Here is a 26,124-nt window from a genome sequence, read left to right as displayed (position 1 = left end):
AACAAAAATGTACAAGTACTGCACAGGGCACCACATAGGCTATTAGGCTATATATATATATATATATATATATATATATATATATATATATATATATATATATATATATATATATATATATATATATACACACACACACACACACACACACACACACACACACACACACACACATAGGAAGAAATAATCCTCACTGTCGGACAGGATTGTTTTCATAACTGAATGGCCTGAGCCTGGTTGCCTTAGCAACGTTTCCCCTCAGCCAATCACATTACACGTTTATGATCGTCCTAATTAATATTCATGATGTTATTAATATTCATGAGCTCGGGCGCGTTCTATGGAACGCGGCTGTTGCTATACGAGGCGGAATGCGCTGCCAAAATCCGTTGCTAAGCGACAGCAGGTAAACATTCAGGGTGGGAAAAATAATAAAGTTAGCCTTATCCAGATATACACGTTTATGATGATTGTTTTTGAAAGGACATCGAGCGCCTGGAGACGCAGGGACACTTTCCCTAATATCAGAGCGGTAATAAAGCCTATTAATCAGGCTGGTTTCAGATAACTTCCAGAGTTACCTGGTAGAAATCAAGTGCTTTAACAACTTTATTAGCAGTGATCATTTTCTCTAGGATCGATTAAGACTGTTAAGGAATTAAATTTCCATGTGACTAATATACAGTATTTCTTCCTTGGAAAAGGCAGGGAAAGTTATACCACAAGGAGACAGGGCACAGGCATGTCTGCAGGAAATAACCCCAAGGGTGAGTTACAGCTTCAAAATAGTTTATTTGCTTTGTGGGTTTATGGCCTACATGTCATACTGATCAGCAAATAAACCACAAGTGCTGAAGTTTCGTATGATAAAATGAGGAGGACAAAAAAAAAAGGATCTACTAATGAATAATATAAACATAAATTTGGCTTTCTTTATTCATCTTCCATACAAAATACAAATGCACACTGATGCTCTTAAGAGAATTACTAATTAAAGAAATAGTATGGGATTTTTTTTAAATAATTGATTTTTACAAATCATTTTGTTGGATTTTATGTGAAACATACTTTTAATGAAATATGGTTAAACTGATCTCCTGTAGGTTTATTTATTTTTTCCCCACAGGTCTCACGTTTGTGGGAACGTTTAGGGATTGTTCATGAATTGCTGGAGAATATTACATCATTGCAGTAGTGACGTGTTGTTTTGTCATGACGGTCACACTGAATGTGTCGAAGTGTGTTGGGAAGATGTTTCACCACTCATTCGTTCCACTGTTTGGTGGTAAATAATGTCTAAGCTTTAATCACCAGACTTTGGTCACAAATCCCTCTGAGTTCTATTCGTAATTTGTAAATTACTCAAAGGGTACAAGGTTGCGGTAAATATTTGGCGATATGGTGCGTCACACAATATATATTGTGAGTGTGATACTGGTGACAACAGTCCTTCCGTCTCTGTGCACCTACTGCAGTATCTTCCTGGCATAGTTGTGTTTAGTGGTTTCACTGCAATTCGCACCTCCAGACCTCAGAGTCGTGCCAATCTCACAATATCATCAATGTGAATACACATAATGTGTAAATATTGGGGAATTTCCCACCATTCAGTAGGACTGTCCCTCAGTTGAGAGGCTAAATGTCTTCCAGGCTGCAACACATACGCTTATGATATGTTTCTAAATTTTCTCTGCCTCTGAGGAAGCCTAAAGGGAGATCATTGTGTGCATGTTCTAAAAATTTGTCTTTAAGATGACACAGAACAGGTTAGTGGTCTAAGATCCTTGTGATCAACTGGATTGCTAAATGTCTGCTTCTCCGTAGTCTGAGACGCCCCCGGTGGTTAGGAAGTTCCTCAACAGTACACATCCGGAGCCAGGGAAAATCCGTGCATTCTTCGGGAAAGCAGATGATCCTGATATCGCCAGCACACTGGTGCATGGAATAAGCACGGGGTCGTCTATCAATGTAAATATATATGTAAATATATACACTCTATCAATGTAAATATACACATATGCCCTAATCATGTCAATAGTTTGTTAATGATAATGATAGTATAGGCCTTTATGTCTTTCGGCTATACTGTATATTATATTTTGTCAGATTCATTTAATACCTCTAAGACTGAATGTTTTTTGTTTTTTTTTAATAGGCTGGACCTGTGATCAACCCGCCACCTAAGACCCGCTACCAAGAGAGGCTGCGAGAGCTTCGGGAGGCCACTTATGGCGGCAGACAGAAAGCTCCAATTGGACGGACCCAGGTTATGGGTCCTGGGCTTCCAAATGGTCTTGATCCTGAAAAAACAACTTTTGGTGTTAAATTACTTTATTGTAAGCTCCACAAGAGAATCATATAATCTTTTGTTGTTATTCTTTTGGATTTTTACTACATTTTCTCCCATTTTTGGCCAGTAGCCACCCAATAGCTAGATCTTGCAACCAGCGAGGGTGAGGGGTAGTCAGGGCTCCAGCTTTTGCTAGAGAGTCTGGTACATTTGGCACAAGGCAGTGGTCGCTCAGTGATTAAGATGTTGTCCTACTGATTGGAAGGAGCTCAAATCCCAAAATGTCCAAGCTGCCATGGTCAGATCTTTTGACAAACCCTTAACCCTCAGTTGCTCAGTTATAATCTATCTCAGCTGTAAGCTGCTTTGAATAAAAGCATTATCTAGATGATTAAATATTGTATAAGTGTAGCCATTTACACTGAAGTTTGCACTTCTTTTAATCCAATGACTTCCTCAGAAAGCTCATTGCACTGCAGAGAAGTGTGTGTACATGGTGCTGATAGCAACCTTCAAGATTCTGAAGCTTGTGGCTTGAACAGTCTACAAAAGATATCATCACAATCGGCTAGTGTCACTCTGATAGACAGGAGCAAAAGCAATTGTATTCTTCTAGGGCTAATTATAGGAAGGTTGTGAGTTCTGCTCAGCTCATGTTGCTTTGGATAGAATATATGTAAAATATCATATTTATTTGTGAGTTTGAATCCTGATGATGCCACAGCCATCGGTGGCTGGGAGCCAAGGGAGCAAAATTTTTGACTGGAGAGAAAAAATATATCAGAAAAATCACTGGAATTATAAATGTAAATCATATTTACTCTCCAAAAACATGTGCTTTTTCATTTATAGTTATATATATATATATTTTTTACATTGCTAATAATTTAGACAGATATACTGGCCATTAATAAATTAATAAATAAATAAATTTTAGAATTGTATTGTATCGGATCATTGGTACATCCACTGATGAATAATCGAACAAGAGTAACTTCATCACAGAAGAACTGAAATTATTATTATTATTATTATTATTATTATTATTATTATTGTTGTTGTTGTTTTTAATCTGGGCAGCTCTTAAGGCTGGTGAGATCATCAATCCACCAAAAACAGCAGAGCAGGTTGAACAAGAAGCGCAGGAGGGACACGAGCAATACATCCGCTCACACAGTTCCTACTTTGTTGGTAAGTAAGCTAGAAAATATATTGTATATCCATGTCATCATACATGCAACGGTGAACGACAAACGCAAAAGGAGACTGGATTTGCCTTCGGATCTAATTTCTTGTTTGCTTAATTTCCCAGGTGAGCATGTGAACAGGAAGTATGACTTGAGAAGTTACAGGAAGGACAGTAGGTTTGGTGTGGCCACTCCACATCGCATTGATGGACACAACACCAGAAAGTCTCTCCAATGGCTCTGTGATACACAAACGTAAGCCTGATTTAGATTTTATATATATATATAGATATAGAGCCTTGTAGCACTAGAGCTACAAAGCTAAAGTAGCTAACAAGTACTTGAAGTCTGTTTCACCTAAAAATATTCTTCAGTAAATAATTTATTAGCATGAATAAATCTGTAGCTGAATGCTGTAACATTGTGGCCATTTTTTTTTTCATCCTTAGCACATTTTTCGCATTTTCCTTGACTCTGTGTTTAAAAGCAGAATTATCAAAGAGAGCTGCATATAAACATATTGTTCCACATTAAACTTGATTTTGTAAATGCAGAATTTTTGTATTAAAAACTACAATGTAGCTTAAAAGTATAAGCTAAAATAAGCATTATTTTGGGGTTTCAATTGCTTGCAAGCTGCAATAGCCTCATAGAACCAGTCTGAAAGAAGAGAAACAAAGAAACAGGGTCTCAGCTGATTAGTTACATTTGGGGTAAAGGGAAAATTTAGCAAATTTCCTATTGCCTGGATTTTTCCTGTAAAGGATGTACTGTAGGTATTGAGTCATAGTATAGATACATAATAATAATAATAATAATAATAATGCTGATAAGACAATGGGAGTCATTTTAATTTTTTTTTTCTACCAGGAGATGTGGAAAATTATTATTCATTAGCTTTTAAGATGCCATTTATTATGCACAAAAGTGATGCATCTGCAGGACATGTTAAAAATGATCAGAAACTAAAACGAACTTCTTCATACCAAAGGAACCACAGTGCAAAATTTGTCTCGAAGCGATGTGACGACTTCAGAGAGAGGACACAGCCGCAGACCGGCAAAGTGCATGACCCGTAAGTCCTAATTACTGTAGCTGCGGCATACATTATCATCAGTTGGAGGGCAAACATTAATCTGTATTGATCTGTTTTAGAATCGCAGACACCTTGCGGGTTCCGGCTGATCACACTTTCGGAGCGTTGCTGCGTCCTGATGAGTTTGGTAATTTGAATAGAACTTGTATTTAGTGGGTTTCATCTTGGCAACACTTGAGGCTGTGCTGTCGTAGGAAAATAATAATAAATAACAAAATAAATAACTATCAAAATAATCATTGACGGGGTGGTGTGATGCGATGTTACTATTACCACCCTGACATTGATTATTTTCCTATAACAGCACAAAGTGTTTTATTCCTCTTATACCACAGCAATTAGACAACAATTTTTTTTAATTCTTAATGAAAGAGACATCATATTCTTTATCCATTTGTAGTTACATTTAATGTTGTTGAACAAGTTAGTTCCTGTTGTCACCTAAGTTAGAGCACCTTTAAAAAGTTGTTTCCTCACCATCTTCACAAAAATACCCACACAGCTTGTCAGGTGACTGAGAAACCTCAAAACCCTCTGTCTTGAAGACTTTTCCATGGCAGACAACATACTTTTACAAAGTGCTGACACTGGAGACTCCTTCCATAAATGTTAAATAAATATCTCCTTACAGAAAACATCACCATATCAACTATTTAACAATTTTTTTCTTTGTTAAGTAACAATACATTTTTTAAAACGCATTTATTATTAGGCTTAGATTACACTGAGCATTTGTGAATGGACTGCTACAGTAGGAACGCTAAAGTGTTAGAATGAGCGACCTGTGCTTTGCATTGCAACCAGAATAACTGTCAGAGCTGCTGTTATAGAAAAGTAATTAACACCTTCTGACCAATCAGAATCAAGAATTCAACAGCGCTGTAGTATACAGTTTTTAAAATGCTGGGAAACACCACACAATTCAGTATTGAAATGTCTTCAGGATTATTATGACGTCTTCATTATTAAGTCCAGTCATGCTGACTCACTATCATAAGGCTAATATATGCATGCTAATTTCTAATTGCTAATTAGTGTCGCTTTTATGAGGGGTGGATAGTGGACCTGGTTACCCAGGGCCCCTCGGGTTGAGGCTGTCCCCCAGGCACCTGGACTAAAAAGTGTGTTTTAAAGAGAGGCTAACTAGACATTTGCAGAGCAACCTCCATATTGAGGTATGGATTCCTCACTTCACCTAGGTGCAGCAGAAGTCCTGCACGCCACGCCACCTTCAGAGCACAGGAAAGGACAGGACAGACGTCGCGCGCTGGTCAGCGCCGTACGCCAGCAGCTGAAGAAGGCCAACTTCCAGAACTTCACCTCTTTGCTGCAAGCATTCAGACACTATGATAAGGTCAAATGCTAATTAGTAAATCTTCCCTGGTTACAGAGCTTCTAGTTTATTAAGTAACACATAAGTGTGCCTAATAAAGTGGCAATCCAGTGTATATCATGGTATAGAAACCCACCCAGATGTTGAACTACATGTATAGGAATTATTCATACACAAATTACAGTGTATCACAAAAAAGACTGAATGTTAATGTTGTATTGTGCTAACTAGCTACAACTAGCTTTCAGTCATTATCAGTTATTAGCATTTTCTAACCATCCTCAACTAGCTTTATTTCACCATCAACTGTAATATTAGCATTTCTAACCATCATTAACTAACTTTATTTCATTACTACCATTGTTATTAGCATTTTCTTACCACCCCAAATAGCTTTATTTTTTTATTCTTAGCATTGTTATTAGTATTTTGTAACCATTCACAAATAGCTTTATTTTTATTCTTAATATTGTTACTAGCATTGTTAATAATCTCCAGTTGGCTTTATTCCAATACTAGCATTGTTACTTGCGTTTCTAATCATCTTCAGTTGACTTTATTTCATTATTAGCATTGGTACTAGCATTTTCTAACTACTACAAACACTTTATTTTATGAATAGCATTGTTATTAACATTTTGTAGAAGTCCTGTTTTAAGCTAAGCACAGTTCTGCTGCCTATTAATCAGTAATATTTATTAGTGTTAGCGTTTAGTGTATTATTGCACATGCTTTTTTTTTTTTTGATAATCGAGTCAATTTTGTTCCGGTGTAGAAAGGCCAGGGACGTATAGATAAGGAGGACCTACGGGATGTGTGCCGCGAGTTTAACCTGGACCTCAGCGCAGACATCCTGGACGACCTTATCGACTACTGCGACGTTGATAAAGATGGGCTAATTAACTTCCTGGAATTTGCAAATTTTCTCAGTTGGAAGGACAAAATGCCGATCAGTCAAGAGGAGCAAAGGATTTTGACAAGAGGTGAGATCAATAGCAGTTTTAGAGCTGTTATATATATATATATATAAGCACTCAGTATATTTGAGACTTTAGATACAGTATCTAGTGGAAGTAATCTTATTTAGTCTGACCATGGATTATTGGAATTTTTATTAATACACAGAAACATACTACAGTAAGCAAGTTTTTGCCTTAGCACCGAAGGCTCCGATGACACTTTTGCATTTATATCAGTACAGTTGTAACACGCAGACCCTGCTAATACTAATTAACTCTTTTAAATAGCCAACAATTTTAACAAATGCTGCTACTTGATGGATATAAGCTGATGTTCCATTGATTTGGTCGCCTTTCTAGATGTTGCACAATATAATGTTTTATTTTTGGCATCCACATCAGCAATTGTCTTAAAGTGGATTTTGTAGAACCAAGTACAACAACACCACCGACTGCCATTAATAAAATACACAGAATGGAAAGAAGAAGTGAGATGCGAGGCTGGGGCTGATTTCTTTCTAGCCCAGACTGTAGATTCATCCAGCCTATCAGTGACAGTCATGTCAGGTGATTACACAGAGTGACATGCCCCCTAGATTTGATCTCCATTTGGGTTGATATTTTCAGTATATTCGTAACACGTCATGAACAGAGAAATATGAAATGAAAAGCAGCCACAGGTGTAATGAACATGAACGAGGTGGATTATTACATCATCTTTTTTTTCTCAAAATGACTTTGGAGAAGCAAGTAGAAATAGACTAAACACACAATTGTCCAAAGTAAAAATTATACAAAATGACAGATGACAGAACCATAAGTTTGGTGGGTTTTTTTTTTCTGTTTAACATGATTGGTATTTGGAGGAAACATGGCATGATGCCGGTAGAGCATTACAGACTTGATACACTCTTATTACGTCATCAGTGTGACTTTGTGATATAATGCATTGCTCAACCCTAACAGTTTTATTTTCAAGCTACTGAGACATACTATTTTTTTTTTTTTAGCTTCCCTAATATCTAATATCACACTGAACTCTGTTGTTAAATACAGGTCTATTAAAGAAAGCCCATACATGTTGTTTTGACCCGAGCAGAATGTAAGGGTTAAAGCTTCTGTCCAATCTTTCAGAGCGGAAGCCCAGCACGGTCTCGGTTATCAGCATGAGAGCCGGGGAGCAGGAAGCAGACACAGAGAAACAGGCTGGAACTGAAAGTCTGGCCAAGAGTGGAGACCTGGAACCTGTGAAGGTGGGGAGCGTCCTGAAAACCCCGAAAACACTGCGCAGAACTCGAGCAGAGCCAGAGCGCTTCATCACCTCATCCTCTGCCATCTGCGGCATCGTGGGTGAGCTGGCTGTTAACGGTGAGTCACATTACGATCAGCGACTCAAACCTGTGGGTCAAATGCTCAGAGTTGTGGGTGGCACGTTTCACTCGGAACATTTTACATCGATAAACTGGTTTAATTATTAAGCAGTCACATTTTACAAGTGCAGTGTATACTAACAACAGTAGTAATTAACAGGCACATAATGCTACAAGAAAATATAAAACATACATTAAATGATTTGCATAAATATACGGTTGAGTGCAAAAGTTTAGGATAAAATGAAGGAGACAAAGAAATTTGTAAGACCATTTAGTGTGTTAGCCATAGATAACCCTTTATAAGTAACTTTATTAGGAACACCTGTACACTTGCTCATTCATGCAATTATCCAATCAGCCGATCACGTGACATCAAACATCAGAATGGAGAAAAAAGTGATCTCAGTGACTTTGGCCGTGGCATGGTTGTTGGTACCCAATGAGCTGGTTTGAGTATTTAAGAAACTGCTGATTTCCTGAGATTTTCACACACAACAGTCTCTAGAGTTTACACAGAATGGCACAGAGGGAAGAACATCCAGTGAGCAGCAGATCTGCAGGTAGAAACGCCTTGTTGATGAGAGAGATCAGAGGAGATTGGACAGACTGGTAACTCAAATAACCACTCTTTACAACTGTGGTGAGCAGAAAAGCATCTCAGAACAAACAATATGTTGAATTTTTGGGCTGCAATTTTCAGGTGTTCCTATTAAAGTGGACAGTGAATATGTTGTGGAGCGAGCTATCTATCTATCTATCTATATATATATATATATATATGTTCAGATCTTTTCAAACATATAAAAAAATGCATTCCTGTCTTAAAGAAAGTGTTATATGTGCTCACAAAGGGAAAAAATATAATTAAAAAAAATTTTCAGTCCAAAGCATAGATTACAAAAAGCTTCTCACTAGGTATTTTTCATCATAAAACAATTTCAGGTAATTGGAAGATTCAGGTAATTTATGGCTTTATGACTAAAGGGATCCTAAACTGGATTGGAATAATAAAAATTGTAAACAGAATTAATGAAAAAAGACCATATCACCTACACACCATCTCCAGTATAATGTTATACCAGAGCAGATTGTGTTATTTGCATTGTTTTGTGTTCTACAGATTATCGGACATATGGCGTTCCATCAGTGCGTACAGATTTGGCTGCCCCGCGTATCAAACGTGTCAGTGACCGAACAAACTACGGTGAAGAGGGCACGGTGTATGAACTGCTGTCTCCTACGCTGTACTCGCTGTTCGGGGTGCATGAGAGACATTTGTTCTGCCCACGCACCAAGGACGAGGTGGAGCAACATGGGTCATCAAAAACTCAAAATACTTCAATGGTTCATTCTTCTAGGATATAGATATACTATATAGATTGGTGTTTGGGAGAAATTTGATAGCACAGTGCAAAAGTCTCAGTACTTCTGCAAAAAATGACTCGGGAAGCATAAGCATTATGTATGAGCAGTTTGTGATGTCAGAAAATCATGTTCGATATGCAAATTGGAGAAGAAGTTGATATGGACATGGATCCTGGCTTTTGTAATGATGACAAAGCTGTGGGATGCTAGTAGGGCCATTAAATTGTTTGATAAAAAAACAAGAAACAATTTATTATTGTACTAATATTGTTATTTTTGAATGGTTTAAAATTCAAACATAACAAGTTCAAGTCGTGTTCAATGTCCCGTTTAAAATTTTTTTTTTCACCACCATTAAACTTAGCTAGATTTCTCTAATGAACATGAATTTTTGAGTTTATGCTTATCTTATTTTGTCTTAAAGTTGAAATAAAAGGGTTAAAATGGTGTTTGTAAATTTAAAACTAAAAGCTGGGTATTTACATCTCATACTTAACACATACCTGGCATCAGGATCCATGAGCTTCAGGACAGGTTCGGGGTTCTGTTTCTGTCAATATTGCATGCTGTATATTTCTAATAATTAAGATAAACTGGAGATAAGAAATAATAATAATAATACTAACAATAATAATAATAATTACAGACAATAAAACAATATAAAATAATACAAGATGGCATGGGTTAAAAGAACAGCAATTAAAAAGTAATGAACAGATCTTTGAAAAATATTTGTAATATATTTTTGAGAAATTCACTAATATGATCATATAGAGCATAAACCAATACATTTTAATTTACATGTACATTTTAACATGGTTGATTTCTTCTTCCTGTTTCAGATGGAGCAGATTTTCCGGAACGCTGGCCTGTGTATTCCCGATCAGATGTTTGAGGAGGTCTGGAGCTTGGCTTCCAAGAGTCACCCAGCCGGAGAAGTGTGTGTGGAGAGTTTTCGAAACGTTCTCAGTGAGCTACAGGCAAATTAAAAAAGAATGCGTATTGTTCAGTATTGTATTGTTTCTCTTAGCATCGCACTGTTAAATTTGAAATTCTATGTCCAGTTAAGATGATAAATAACAATATTACATTATATTAATATTGATAATATTAGTAATATTACATATTACTTATTGACCTACCTCTCTGCCACTGTGTTGCTGTATGTTACACATAGCTCCTCAGTTTCTGAGTTGTTCAAATTGGTCATTTATATAATAGTATAATAATTAACCATTGGCCCAGTATCTAAGATGTAGTTATTTCTCAGCTTTTGTTGCTTGCTAAGGGGCTTTTCTGTATTCAGAAGCCTAAAGATTACTGTAGTGTCTTGTGCTCAGGTACACATATATACATAATGGCATATTTAGCTCAGAAAAAATTAATAAAAAACTTCCTGCATATCAAAAATTCAGACAAACTAGTTTTGTTCGGATTGGTTTCACGATGCGTCTTTCGAGCTTGGTCATGCCTGGACATAATATGTCAAAGCAGAGGGGAAAAATAATTGAAAATAAATTCAAAATGGCAGAAAATCCAATATGGTAGAAATTAACATGGTGGTATTCGTTAAATTCGGCATTACTCAAAGAATCAGATAAAAGTGGAATCGTTTCTGCGGCATTGCGTTGTTGCTTTGTTATAGTAGACATATGTACAAAATTGTGCTATTGTTGGCATTAGAGCGCTTGAGTCTCATGCACCAAAACTGCTTTGAGGGTAGCTGGGACTGTCCTCTATCACTGTGTCAAAATTCATAAAAAGCATATTAAGCATTCTGTAGGCTGCCATTGACTACCCTGTAGAAGCAAAATAACCTTTGGTGCTTGGCCCCCTAAAAAACAAACAAATAAATACATGAATAATTCCTGCCTAATTGAGATATTTAAAAATCCATCCTTTGTAAAACTGATGAGAAAACATCTCTGATGTATGCATGTCATCCAATTTCCAAAAAAAAAAAAAAAAAAAAAGCCGGTTATAAGATGTTATTCTTTATCCATTATTTGTCTTGGAGCAACAGAATTATAAGATTGAGCAGAATTCATTAACTTGTTTTAAATATGTTAGTAGGATTATGATTTTTTTTCAGCAGTAATTGAGTTTGTGTGGGGATTTTCTTCATGTGTGTGCAAACAGGTCTTAATATGATTACCAGAGTGGATATCATTTCAGTTTAAATGAACATGTTAATACCATATTAGCCAATTAATCGTGAAATCATCGAATAAGAGAACAATCCGCAGGAAAATGAGGGGCACGCTGCTGCCGATGTGCACTAATACGCCATTTTACACCCTTTTGGATTAGGGCTCATTTTTATTTTATTAATCTTCTTAATATAAAAAAAACCACAAACTAATTTGTGTATATGTGTAATAATAACACCATTGGACACTGTATCAGAAATCCTCCAGTGTGTGTGAATGCGCTGTTAGGCATTAATTTCACACACAGGCCCGGATTTAAGACAGTATAAATGAGAAGCGGATTAATGGAATAAAATTACTGGAATAAATATTTGTGAAAAGAAGCAATGACTGAAAAATTGTGTTTCATGTCGCAAAAATATGCTTTTGAAGGTTATTAATCATCACGTACACATCTACTGGATGTCTACACATCTTTATCTGACACATTAGAGAGCAAAATGTTCAAGGCTGTTATACCACAGCACTGCTCAATTCTCAAATCTGATTGGTCAGAAGGTGTTGATTAATTTTCTATAACAGCAGCTCTGACAGTAGTGCAGCTGCAAATATATATTTGCAGGTTTATATATGTTTATGTACCATTTATGGAAGGAGTCTCCAGTGTTAGGGCTTTGTAACAGAAAGTTTTCTATGATGGGAAAGTCTACAGGACAGATTTATGTTTCTTTTTTAATTTTTTTTTTCTTCTGCTTCTCTATGTACAAGATCTACAATATACATCTAAATATTTTTTATTATGCACTGCAAAAAAGGATATCTTAGCAAATGAAAACATCTTGAATGTAGGTAAATTTATTATGAGATTATTATAATTCTGTTAAAATTTTTACATTCTTTTACTCGTTTCAAGCTTTAAATTTCCTTTGTCTGCATATGATTTTGCATCTTTCTAAAAATAAATGCTTAAAATAAAAAAGAAAATTATCTGCCAAAAGAACAACACAGTTTCAATATTTTTTACTAAATTCACAGTTTGAATTTAGTAAAAAAATGTTTTAACAATAGTTTTAATAATCATATATTTGATTTATTATAATCCTATAATAAGAAATACTAAATAGATTTGACTATATTTATAATATTTTCAGTTGCTAAGATGTCTTTTTTGCAGTGTTTTCTTCCTTTTCTTCTCTTTTTTCTTTCCCTCCCTGAGGAGTGGCTTTCATTGTCCATAAAAATGTAACTTCATATACTCAGTTGTCCTCCTAAGAAGGCAGGTGTTGGAATGTTTAATAAAAATAATATTAATAATAACACGGTTATTATAGTGTTGTGTTGGAATTAAGATCAAAATGAAGCCTGGCGAAAGTACGCATTGTTAGAGATACTGTATGTGAAAAATGGCATGGTGACCACTGAGTATTCAAGATAAAAGGAAATAAATCACACAAATGCAAATTCAGGAAGAATTTCCTTAAAGTTTACTCCAAGTGACAGTTTGCATGTGCATAAAGTGCAGAAAGTCGGAGTGTTAATGTGGCAGATGGTGCGATTTTGCAGACATGAGCCTGAAGTGTGCAAATAGCTGAGAGCAAACCTATTAGCAACTGTATATCTGTCAGAGGAGCACAGAAAACAAATGTCTGTCATAAGAGGAGAAACCCATTAACTACATTTAAACTCATCTACAGCTCGCCGACCATCATCAGTCAGCCGTGTGGTGTCAACTGGTTTGCATGCACACTTCATTAAAAAAGCGCGAGAAAAGTGGGAAAGTTTGTGCGCTGTGATTTAAACGCTATAAATTCTGAGAAAAGTCATATAAAACATCACATCATGTGATAAACTGCAACCGATTATGTACAGTTAAGCCTTTTTGTCGTGCTCCGGTGCACCTCTCGCACGTTCTTGTGCATGTTCTTTGTATGCAATTGAGCCACCATCATGATTGTTAATTCATATTTAGGGCTTGACAGATCACAGACACAAAAACAAGCTCACAACTTTGAACATTTCTGTCAAAATGTCCACGCAGAATGTGCAGAAACATGGAAAAAAGAAAGCATCATCAAGTCTCTCGCAATCAAATCAGCAACACTTCAACTCAGAGCTCTCACACGTATATATACGTAAACGATATAATGATGTTTTTCAGCAGTTGTGTGCTTCAGTCATGTTGTACTGTTCATTAGAACTTGTAGAAATTGTTACTGTGAAGTTTTTTTTTTGTTGTTACACCCTGTTCATACATAGAAAGTAATCATTATTACATTATCAGTAAAGATTCAGAAGTTCTACCTGACTCGCTACCTGATTCACACACTCTCATCGATATTAACTTGCATCTCAAAGCTGAGGAAGATATAACATCAGATTTTTTTATTTGTAGTGGAATGCACATGTCTACAGAACTCAGTATTCCCTCATTGAAACTGTCAAAGAATCCTTATTTTTCAGGCCTTTCATTGTTCTCCAAATATGAAACCCTGAAAGGAAGACTGACGTCCACATCTCTGTTGGATGTCTTAACAATTGAACATATGTCTAATAATAAACACAAATACAGTAGATGATTATTAAACTTATAACTAGACACTTTTAATATTTTACACTTGCAATTATCTGGTTCTATTCACAGGTCATTGTGCTAATGTCAAATGTTTATTTCAGAATTATAAGTATATAATATAATCAAATGTTTATTTCAGAATTTTTAAATAATCTATTTTTAAAAAAAGATTTTAAAGGATTAATACTGTAGCAGCGGAAAAATTCACTCCTTATATTGCTCTTTACAAAGAAAATGTAAAAAAAAAAAAATCAGGACATCAGTGGGGTGTAAAATTTTGAACAGGATGATCTGTGTAAATTGTCATTATATTGTCTTCTGGGAAACGTAAATATCTGCTGAAGAGCAGTACTAAGTTAATATCTAGCTTCTGAAGAGCAGTACTAAATGAAAAAAATAAGATCTTTAAATAAAATAATAACAATTTACACTGATCATCCTGTTCAAAGGTTTACTGGCTCTTAATGTAGTGTGTTGCCTTCTTGAGCATCAGTGAATGTTTGCACCTTTTGTAATAGTTGTGTACGAGTCCCTCAGTTGTCCTCAGTGGATCTCAACATCATATAGCCGTGTTGGAAAAGGGTCAAATATGCAGAAGATGCTGGAAAAGTAAAGGATGTGCAGGACCTGGAGGATTTTTCTGAAGAACAGTGGGCAGTTTAACTGCTCAAGACAAACAAGGGACTCATGAACAACTATCACAAAACATAAAAACAGTCGTTGATCATCCAGGTAACACACGGTATTAAGAATCAAGCGTGTGTAAACTTTTGTACTGGTTCATTTGTGTAAATTCAGTTATTATTGTGTCCTATGGATGATATTTGTATATACCTGTTACGTGAAATAGCTTATTCAGGGCAGGACTAAATAAAAAACAAAATGCAATTTTATGATCCCTCTTTTTTTCCCTTTTTTTAAAAATTATTAACATTTTGCAGATTCTGCAAAGGCGTGCGTAAACTTATGACCCCAGCGGTAGTAACCACTCGCAACAGGTCGACCTACCTGAAAAATCTATGCAGTGTTATCAAAAATACACCATTCAAAACATTCTGTGATGATGATCGACAAAATTTTTAGAGAACATTTCCATTTTTTTGCATGATTAATTAGAGAAAAAGAGAGGCTGATGAGGGAATTATTGCGATGACTTTATAGCTGCTATAATGTAACCGATAACAGGAACTAACTTGTTTCTCAGATGTTCCCCATCAAATGTAACTAGAAAGGGATAAAAAGGACATGTTCTTGTTTCAGAAATGAAAACTTGTAACAGTAGGTGAAAAAGAATTTATAAATGTTTGATATTAGGCACTTTATATTAATGTCAAGGAAGAGGAAAATGTTTTTAAATGTACTTTTAGTCAGGTTTTATGACTGAAAGAAAGAAAGAAAGAAGTTTAGGCACTCTTTAATCCCCACTCTTTAAATTATTCTGTATAATGCTAACCACACATTTATACTTCTGCATTATGTTCTGTTGCTAACATCAGATATCCTGTAGATATTATTTTTGTTCGCTCTGCAGTTACGTCACTTCCCGGAAACTTGACGGAAGCTCACAGGCGTTTTACCCACAATGCCTGGATGTTTGATATCGTTTATTTTCTCCAGTAGATGGAGCCAAAAGCCTGTATTTCTCAGGATTTCCAGCGTTACATATATACTGAAAAGTTTCGTTTCACGACTTAAATGAGTTGGTTTTTATCATTTCTTTGCCAAGCTTTCAAATACACTGTTGATTCATAAACAAATGACTCCATATTTATGAATAAATTCATCTGTCTAGACACAGATATTAATGAAATGTTACATATACTATATTGTAAATATTACAGTCTCAACTGCTTGGCCGTGAGTTCATACAATCCAGTAAAATTCATTTGGCTTCAAGAAATTTGGCTGCTAAAATATGATCAATAACACACCAGCCCATCGCTGATTGTTTTCCTATAACAGCACTCCCCCAAAGATTTTATTCTTTCTTTCATCCTTCCAAAACAGGATCATTTAAGATGTTGTGTAATAGTCTAATATTAAAATCATACAATCTGACACATATGTAGTGCTTTTTTTTTTGGGGGGGGCACATTAATGATAATGTTAAAAATTATGCATGAAAAATAAGCATCTGGGAATAAAAAGGGAAATGACAGGCCCACTTCTTTCACCATGCAGGTGCAAAAACCGTCATTGTCTTACATTTGATCATCAGAATAAAACATCAACACCCCTTCACACTGATCCTGATGATTATAGGTCACGTGCTTCAGATGCCTGGTGCACGTGTGCTCTGTTTCTTCCTTTCTTTCAATCTCCATAAAAGGTTATTAATAATTATTCATTAACGTTTAACCTATCACTGTTGCGCACGCGCGGCAAGCCCCGCCCCTCGGCGCTCTAAAAATAACGGTCACTTTGTTCAAAATTATTTTTAGACTTTGAACGTTAGCACAATTAGCACCTGTGAACCTAAAGATATCTGCGTGTTGAGGATGCTAATAATTAGAATAATAAAATTAACTATTAACATTTATTATTATAGTTTTTTTTCTTAAAAAGTTGCTTATTTGCACTATAAAACATGGTTTTATTTTCTTATTCAAAGAGACATTCGTTAACAAGTTTATTTTAGTTTCCTGTTAGCATGATACTAATGATACTAATCACTAAGAACAGGATTAGCTTTCAAAAGAATTTATAATTTATTTTTTCACTAGCTAGTATGTTTTTAATAACTGTCACTAGCTAGATGTTAGTGTGGGACTAATGATACTAATGAGAAATTACAGAAATAACTTTCAAAAATATTTAATTTAAAAAACATATTTGTACTCCATAGCATTGATTTAATTATTTCTTCAAAGAGACTTATGCATTAGCTTACTAACAATATATGAAGAATTAACGTTCAGAACTATTTATTTATTTAAAAGAAAAATAGCTAGCAACTGGCAGCTAAAGTACACTAGCTGCTAATTGCTAGGTAAATGTTAGCATGATACTAAGTACAAATAACAGAATTAGGCTAACTACCAAAACTATTTATTTTTTAAATTTTTGAAAAAAAAAATTGTTTATACTTCATAGAGTAGTTTATTTATTTATTTATTTATTTATTTATTTATACAGAGATATATGCATTAGCTAGTTTAGCTTCCCGGCACTAGCTAAACTTTAACATGATACTAATGAAACTAATAACAAATAACAGAATTAACTTTCAAATGTATTTATTGCTTATTTATATTTAACATTGTTACATATTTGCACTAGGTGGCATAAGTTATTCACAGTTTATTCAAAGAGAGACATGCATTAGCTAGTTTACTCTAGCTGCCTGTTGCTAGCTAGATGTTAGCAAAGTTTAACATTATTAACATTTAATATAAAATATTAAGTTTCTCAACAAAACGTTGTTTTTACTAAATTGAATTTAAACAAGTTTCTAATTCTGTGTTTCAATTACGTAGGGTGAATCCATTCACGTAGTATTAAAGTGATCCATTAAATCTCGCGAGGATGTTAGCGCTCATGAGAAGAAAGACTATAGTATTAAAATTAATGTAAATAAACGAGTGTGGTGTAATAGAACAGTGGGGAAATGTCGCTTTCTCACAATGCTAGTGACCTGGGCTCGATCCTTGGCTCCGGTGAGCGTGCAGGCTTCGATTTTATTCAGGGACAAATAACGTTAATGTAACTCTGTTGAATCACGTGGAACCAATGTATGCATTTGAATTAAGTAAATTCAGTGAGCTTTTTTTTAGTGTACACATAATATAATATAGCTACAAAAAAAACATCTTTGTACACAATTAGCGGAATGCTAAGTTCTATGCCCACACCTTATTCACTCACTTCAAAGTACATCACTTTGGTTGTTTTAGCATTGAGCATATTCACGTCTCATGGATACGCGTGCAATTCCACAGTTACCACCCAAACATTTGACTTTTTACGTATATTGATTTAGTCAATTTTAAGCAGTCAAGGAGTTGTTAGCATTTGCTGCTATCCACTTCAGTGGGGTTTCCTCACTGGCGCATTGTCCATGAAAAAGTCAAATATTAACAAATACTAAGTAACAAATATTATACTAAAAATTATATTGAGTTGCTAATGGCACTAAATTCAAAATGGCTGCTTCTGAGCTCAGGTGATTAGTAAAAAAAAAAATGAATGAAACTAACATGCCGAGACCAAAACGTTGTTTGGATTTGGAAAAATCATCTTGTCAGAAAATGAAGCTAATTTCTATATATTTTTCCCAGCATAATGGATTTTATACCACAATACCAGAATGGCATTATGGGAATACAATTTAGAAACCACACTTACAAAGTTACAAAATCCACACCAGCCATAATGTCATTAATATTAACCACAAGGCCAAATTTATTTCACAGTTAATCAACACAGTGCCAGACAAAGTGTAATAAGAACTCACACAGCTACAACTTATGCTATGATTGGTTGAGGTTAGAGCGAAGACGCTGGTTTAGTTGGTTTAGTAGTTGTAGCTTTTTTTTTTCAGTGACATCACACTCACAAATTTAGCCTAAGATTGGATAAATAATCAGCAGCACAGCTCTTGATTATTGAAACAGAGCACTGATATAGAAACCCTTCTAAGATATATTACAGTAATTATCTCCATCGGTCTGAATTGCCTTTACAGCTGTGGGTTGAACGGCGCAGAATAATAGAATCTCGTACTGCACAAATTTCATTCTCCAATTAATTACTTTTTAGACCGTATTTTGCACTCAATATCCTCCTTCTCAAATTTGGCAAGCTTTTTTTTACGCTCTTCGTTGCTAATCGGAAAAATGTAGTCAACAGGCCTGTTATCAGCACGAAATAAAGCAAATGAATTGCATGAGCAAAAGAAATGAAATCTTAATCCTGTCGCTTGCGTCGCTGGTCCGGTTGCCTGATGTGTATTTTCTTAAAATAGACCTTTTAAGATTTTTTTTTAATGGTTTATCCAACCATAGTGCACACACACACACACACACACACACACACAAGTACAAATGCAGATATCTCAGATATCTCAGCTCTAACTTTTTTTTAACAGTAGTTAATGAGAAAAATTAGTGCAAATGCTTGAAGTAATAGTTTTAAATTTTTTTCCCCCAGGAAAATATTTCTCTTTTTTCAACTTGTTTTTTTTTTCTTATCTATGCATAAATTAAAAAATCTGCTGAAATTTATTATTCATCAGAGATGTGATTAATATGCAAAATTATGCAAATTAAGATGCAATTAGGCTCCAATTCTCCAGTGGAATTTTCCATTATAATTTAATACAAAGTAACAGAGTAATTGGTGTCACGTGTAATTACGGTTACTCAAGTGTACTTCCCGGCATGCAAATGATGCACTATATGTCGGTTATCCTATGCAAATGCACCATGTGCTGCTTCCACAACTTGGAAACACCTAAGAGCAGAATGCCAGGCTTTGATGGATGTATAGAGTCCCAGATTGGCACTGGTTATATGTGTACAACTGCAAAACAGCAACTTTTAAAGAAAGTTTATGCGGAAGGCCTTTTCTCTGTCACTATTCAAAGCCTCTGAATTCACACACATGCTTGTTTAGGGATGACTTAGGCAGCGAGAGAGCTGTCATGGTCTATGAGTGTTTGGAGATCAGCTGCTTCTTAGGAGCCTAAATTGATTTTAAATTGTTACACGGCTGGTTACAAGACCTGACGCCGGGCTCATTGACACTGACATCGAAGGTGTGACCTCTGAGCCGCTCGCTCCACCTTCTTTTCTGTGTTTCTCTCTACACTGTTTTCTCCATGTCTATATTTCTTGTCCTGCATTCTACTTTCCCACGCTTCTTTTGTCTCTTTTCAGCCTTGCTTTTTTTCTTTACGCCCTCATTTATTTCTCTTCTACTTTCTCATTTTCGCTTCTTCATTCTTACTTCTCACTTTTTTACCCTCTGCCTTTCTGTCATCCTGCCTTTCTCTGTTGCTCTCGCTAATACATTTTTTCTGCCTTTCACCCCCTTCTCTTTCATGTGTGTGCAAAAAAAGCTCCGTCCACCTTTCTTTCTCGCTATTCATCCCACTCTCTTTTTCCTTTTGCCCTCTGTTTTTATCTTCCTCACTTGTTTCTTTCTTTCTTCTGCTTTCTTTTTTTGACTTGGGGTGGGTGAGATGACAAATATATCTTGATATGCAGTATATTTAGATATTTAGATATTATTAAATATAAAGACAACAGATATATATATATATATATATATATATATATATATATATATATATATATATATATATATATATATATATATATATATATATAAACACAGACAAAAGAAAGTACAAACAACATTCTAAGAAAAGTGTATTGTGACATTAAAACTGTTAATATTTTTATCATCATAACTCTCTCTCTGTGATGGTGCTGCTTCTTCTCTGTATTTTCATCTCGTTTGCCCTCACACTCGATGCTACTACTGCTCTACTCTACACTGCCTAATTGGTCCGTGAAGTTCTTCGAAATTCTTCCCCTCTGCTTTTCTCCGTCGTTCATCCTCTAGTTCATCTTTTTCTCTCAACTCCGCTCTGAACAAAGACATCGCTCTCGCTCATCACCGCCTCCACCTTGTGCACAACTCTCTCAAAGAACATAATCCCTGAACAAAAATCGCTGCACAAAGGAAACTTGAGCTCAATCCCATAACACATGGCCACGGCAGACAATAAGCCCTCCCACCAGCGCCCGTCTATTCCTCCTAATGCCCTCGGGCAAAAAAAAAACCCTTATACTAGTAGTATTAAGTGTCTATTTATCCGCATCTCAACCTTTTTCATATTTACTTTGACTTGACATGGTGACGGTTTCATAAATGTACCTGAGTTTAGATGAGTTTTATTGTGTATTCCAAGTTTTTGTGTTCCCATATTTGAGTAGAACCTGTGGTTTGGAAAATAAGCGATTTATTATTTTTTTAAATGTATTTTAAATAGCTGGCGTTTGACGACAACTCACATTCAGAATTGTTCAAGAGAAAGAAAGCAATGAAGAAGCAGGTAAAGCAAAAGACGAGTAACAGAAGCATCTGTTTTGTGGCATCCGCACATGTATGATATAGGTCAAGAGATTTGCATGCATGTAGTGCGTTTCCTGTATATCTCGCAGTTTAATAATAGCACGTCGGCTTCCGACGTGCAGCACAATACTCCTAGCTGAGCCCGAGCCAAAGCCCCTTTAGCTTGGCTCCCGAGTTTTTTAGGGGTTTCGGCTCAGCAGGGTTGACACCGGGGATGCGTGGGTGAGGAGATGTAATCTTACAACGCTCTTCTGTGTGGTCCTGCTGCAACGCTGAAGAATGGCAGCCTCCGCGTCAAGATTACATCTGCTAGGTAGATGCAGTGCGGCGTCCTGAATCTAGGCCACGCTCTGATGTGTGCGAAGGGTACAGGAGGCATGCGCTGTGCCCTTACCCTGTTCTTAAAGTGCTTTGTGATCCGACATCACAGTTCGTATGAAAGGAGGTGCACATCTGGCTCAGGTGTTCTTTAAGCACAGGAACATGACAGCGTGTGTGATTTTTTACACCGAATGTGTGATAAAACAGTTTTGCTCAACAGAAGCTGATCTGTATCTATATCTGTCTCAGCAGCAGAATCTAATTCATTTTAATAGCAACACTGTGGAATCATTTGTCACAAGTTGCACAGAAATTACCGGGTGAAATTATTCAAATGTGTAACATCACAGCAAAAAAGAAGTGTTCATTTTATTAGAAATTGACTTCATTAAATCCAATAAACAGACACGTCTGAACATATGCGTTTTGGCAAGAGCTCTCTGGTTTTCAGTTCTAAAAAAAACAGACAAAAAGGAGGAAGAAAAGACATTATTTGAAATATTTGTTGAACAGATGTGCGTTGTTTTTTCTTCTCTTTTTGTAAATATGTCAGAACAAACAGATGCGGGGCGAGAGAGCATGCGTCACAGTAATTTGGTTCCTCTCTCTCTGCGGATTACTGAGCAGCTCCAGCCGCCGCTGTGTGTCTCTGCCAGTCCTGTTTGCCATTTCTGGGCTTGTGCTGCACCTTGAAATGTATGCCAACCGCATTTCTGAGGCTGTAATTAAATTTAGTCCACCTTCACACACTTCAGGAAGGCAGAAGCAGAAACCGCTTTTCACAGGCCTTCTGCAGTGGCGACTTGAAGCCAGCTAAAAAAAACAAAAAACAACAACAAAAAAAACAATATTTGTTTAGTGTATTAACTATCTTTTCTGCATATGCACAAAGAAACTTGGGCAGTGTGTGTGAATCATTAGGAGTCACGTGACTTTAGGAGTTCACTAGGAGTCACCCGTGTGTTTACCCTACCAGCGTGCGGTTGTTAACTTCTTAATATGACGCACGTCAGAAAGGACACGCTGCAATTACGTTCCGACGATAAATTAACCGGATCAAATATAACAAACCCTACAGTGATAAAACCACCCTGGAGATGATATCTGGTTTCTGTTCTGAAATGTAAATTTTATCTTTACGTCACTTTTGTTATACCTAGTTACAGAGCATGGTACTGTACAAAACATTAAAAATAAAAAAAATAAAAACAGTCTGTTGGAGATTGCAGCTTTATTCAAAGTGCAATCAATGTTATTGAAACACAGAGTAAATAATCTGTGATCCAGAGCTTAATGAACTGTATAAATGTGGGTTAGACAGGAGAGAGGAAAATTCTTTAACATTGTGTCAGTGTGATATTTACACACAAACATACAAGCAACTCGAAAACCATATGTGACTCCAAACATTAAATTATTACAATAAACATAATATCAAAGAAATTCTGAGCAGTAATTGAATAATATTCAAATGAGTTATTCTTGACAACATAGTAGAATTTAGCTTTTTTTTTAAAAAAAAAAAATGGTACATTTGTTTTGAAATGTGTTATTTTTTGCAGGTCATATCTGCTTGATTTCATAAAGACATTAGACAAAGGATTAATTTTTTTGAATTAAGGAAAGAACATTGTTTGAACGTGAATGTGAAACAGTGGTACAACCACACACATTCTGCATTATTTCCTTCTTCTTCTTCTTCTTATTTATCAGTGTTTGCCCAAATAAATGCTTCTTAAAACTCTCCTTCAATCCGAATAGTTATTAAGGTTCAGAGTTTCCTTGCACCAACTTAAGCAAAAGGTTTGTTGAGATCGTCAAGAGATGATAAGATTATATCAGTCAATGGACATCTTTGATTTAGTTATATACGTATTGATTTATTCAAAATGGCTGACACACAGATGGGGGAAAAATAGGTAAGTCTGGGCAGCAGTGGTGCTGTGATGCCTTCCTTATTGAAGGAGCTGGTTCTTAGCTACATGACGACACCCTAAATTTACATCCCCTTTTCAAGCCTCGGAAATTCACAAATGTGACTACATGCAGATTTTCAGCCCTTGCTGATGCTACATGTGCATGTAAAACAGTGGACTAGCTTGTAAGGCTTATATCTGAAACACCTGCGGTGAGTCAATCATAAACGTTTCATACTTAAGCCTTACATACGAATCCATACCTAACTGTTTTATGCCAGTTTTGCTGGCACGTTTTGTCACGTTTCTTAAGAGCGTACAAATTGAAATGCACTGAAACGTGTGTCATAGCTGGTGTAAAAGCCCCTGCAGTTACAACATGTTTCAGCAACATGTATTTTTTAATATTTATGAACTCGAGGTGCAAATGAGCAAAGAACAGGACATTTTGGATTACAATGAAATACGCAGGTGCAAAGCGCTCATCCACGTCCCCGGTTTTTCCTTCAGCACCATGTACAAAGATGTCGTCTCACTCCTGTCAAGCTTGGCTTCATATACCGGCTTCGTTCCCAGAAGACGGCTGAGGCCTAATAGTGTCTCCCGCCGGTGAAGCGTCTTTGTGACACCGCACCGTCCATTGTCTGTGTACGCTGGCTATTACCGCTCACGTGACATTCATCACTTTGTGCGCTCTTTGTGTGAGCGAGCTACAGGAATAATTAGACGCTTAAACACCCAGGGCACCAAAGTGTCTCTTCTACAAGTCCGATGCATTCAGGAACACGTGAACATGTCAGCTGCTACCACTAATTTAAGTGAGCAAGACGAAAGAACCGCAATCTCTCCAAGCTTTCCTGGAAGAAATGAAACATGGATTATCATTCTTGAGAACCTCAAAAGTTGTCATCACAGCCTGGAAGGTTTTTTGATGCTTGATTTGACATTTCAGGGTGTATGAAGGGCTTTCTGGGTAGTTTTTGGAGGGTTGATGGTTAATAAGAGGGAGACTACACGTCAGGATCTCAATTTGGGGGAGCGTGTGAAATCGGTGGCACCTCTCCTGTGCGCTCGGCTGAATCGGTGCCATATCTCATGATGGACTAAGGCAGGGAGTGGAGGCAGCCAGGGATGAATACGGCTTAATCTTTACACGGGCCGCATGTGCGCGCTTGATAACACGCACGCTTTCTTCCCGGCGCCGGCGCTGTTCTCGTCCGGCTGCCAGGTTGATGCGTTCCGAACAGCCGTGTTCCACTGCGATATTTTAGCGCTCAAGCAAAAAAAAAAAAGAAAAAAAAGAAAAAAAAAAAAGAGCAGCAGTACCTAAGGAGGGAGTTAATGCATGTTTTTGGAATCTGCTCTAATTCCTGATGCATTTCAAGAGACAGATATGGAGTCTTACAGCTGCAGACAATAACTATAAATGGATCGCACCTATTATAGCATCTGATATTAGGCATCTTAAGGCTCAGCTGTGACAGAGATGGCGTTGTTTTCTCATCTCAAGCAATGAGAAATGCTCAGCCGTGAACACAGGCCGCTGAGAAAGGCGCCGAGGTTGCATTTTTCATCATCCCGAATTCACCCTGCAAACATGCATTCTAATGAGCGCCTAACGCGGCGCCTTTTCCAAGAAACACAGAGGCGTTTGTTGTGATTGCATTATCATAAATGATTCTATACCATCTGCCTGTCAATAATTATGGTACAGATTTGCTGGGCCTTTGACCCCAAACGTGGAAGAAACCCAGGTGGAGAGCTCGGCTGCCTAAATGAGCGCACACACTCTCTTGCGCCACCTCCTCTCCGAAGCACATGGTTCCACAGGCTGCTCAATTAAAAAACAGGGCGCACTGTGATATTAGCAGCAAATTAATAGTCGCTCGCTAATTGAATGTATCATATTCAGATGGTGGGATGCCTTCAAAACAAATGCATGTTTGATGAAATAGTGCAAAAGCTTTTATTTAGATGCCTCTGTCCATCCTCTCAATTGTTTATTAGAACTGGTTCTTGAGTGGTAGTTTTTTTTTTTTTCTCAGTGAACAACAGAATGATTAAAATGCACCACGTTAGGTTTTAGGCCTATAGTAATTAACGTCAACTTTTGGATTGCAGATTATTTTATTCTCAGGTCACTAATTGCAGAGGAGAAACCAGATACAGGTAGGTAAGAAAACGACAAATTCTGCTATTTCAAATGAATAAAACTGCATTGTTTTCAGTGCAGGTTAGCACAAGTGCAAAATCAGATGTACTAATTGAAGTTAATTGTATTTCACAAGCCATCAGCTGTCATTTAGCAGAATAAGAGTCTCACATCCTCTCCTGGGACTAACTTTATTTAGGTCTTAGTCTCTCAGGTCCACACGTTCCGCCGTGTCACAGAAAGTAGCATTTAGTGTTTTAATTAAAGTCAAATTAAAAGGAATATTTATGCACAGTTTCCTTCCATATATGAATTGTTTTCTTAAATGCT

General features: G+C 36.4%; 1 protein-coding gene across 2 annotated transcripts; it reads left to right on the top strand.

The window, feature by feature from the left end:
• Window positions 1-409: 409 nt before the first annotated feature.
• efhb (EF-hand domain family, member B) lies at window positions 410-12,768 on the top strand. 2 transcript variants are annotated; one of them, XM_053227826.1, is made up of 13 exons: window positions 410-532; window positions 705-767; window positions 1,825-1,968; window positions 2,156-2,336; window positions 3,371-3,481; window positions 3,603-3,732; window positions 4,469-4,552; window positions 4,633-4,700; window positions 5,773-5,927; window positions 6,682-6,889; window positions 8,000-8,233; window positions 9,359-9,540; window positions 10,446-12,767. In XM_053227826.1, the coding sequence occupies exons 1-13, from the start codon at window positions 464-466 to the stop codon at window positions 10,590-10,592; spliced, it is 1,776 nt and encodes a 591-aa protein (XP_053083801.1). In that variant the 5' UTR covers window positions 410-463; the 3' UTR covers window positions 10,593-12,767. The 2 variants fall into 2 exon arrangements, with proteins under 2 accessions (XP_053083801.1, XP_053083802.1); XM_053227827.1 differs by lacking the exon at window positions 9,359-9,540 and having other exon boundaries at window positions 10,446-12,768.
• Window positions 12,769-26,124: the final 13,356 nt, after the last annotated feature.

This window comes from Pangasianodon hypophthalmus, chromosome 22 (assembly GCF_027358585.1).
Source record: "Pangasianodon hypophthalmus isolate fPanHyp1 chromosome 22, fPanHyp1.pri, whole genome shotgun sequence".
In the NCBI taxonomy this organism is placed as follows: Eukaryota; Metazoa; Chordata; class Actinopteri; order Siluriformes; family Pangasiidae; genus Pangasianodon; species Pangasianodon hypophthalmus.
This window is presented reverse-complemented; position numbering and strand designations above follow the sequence as displayed.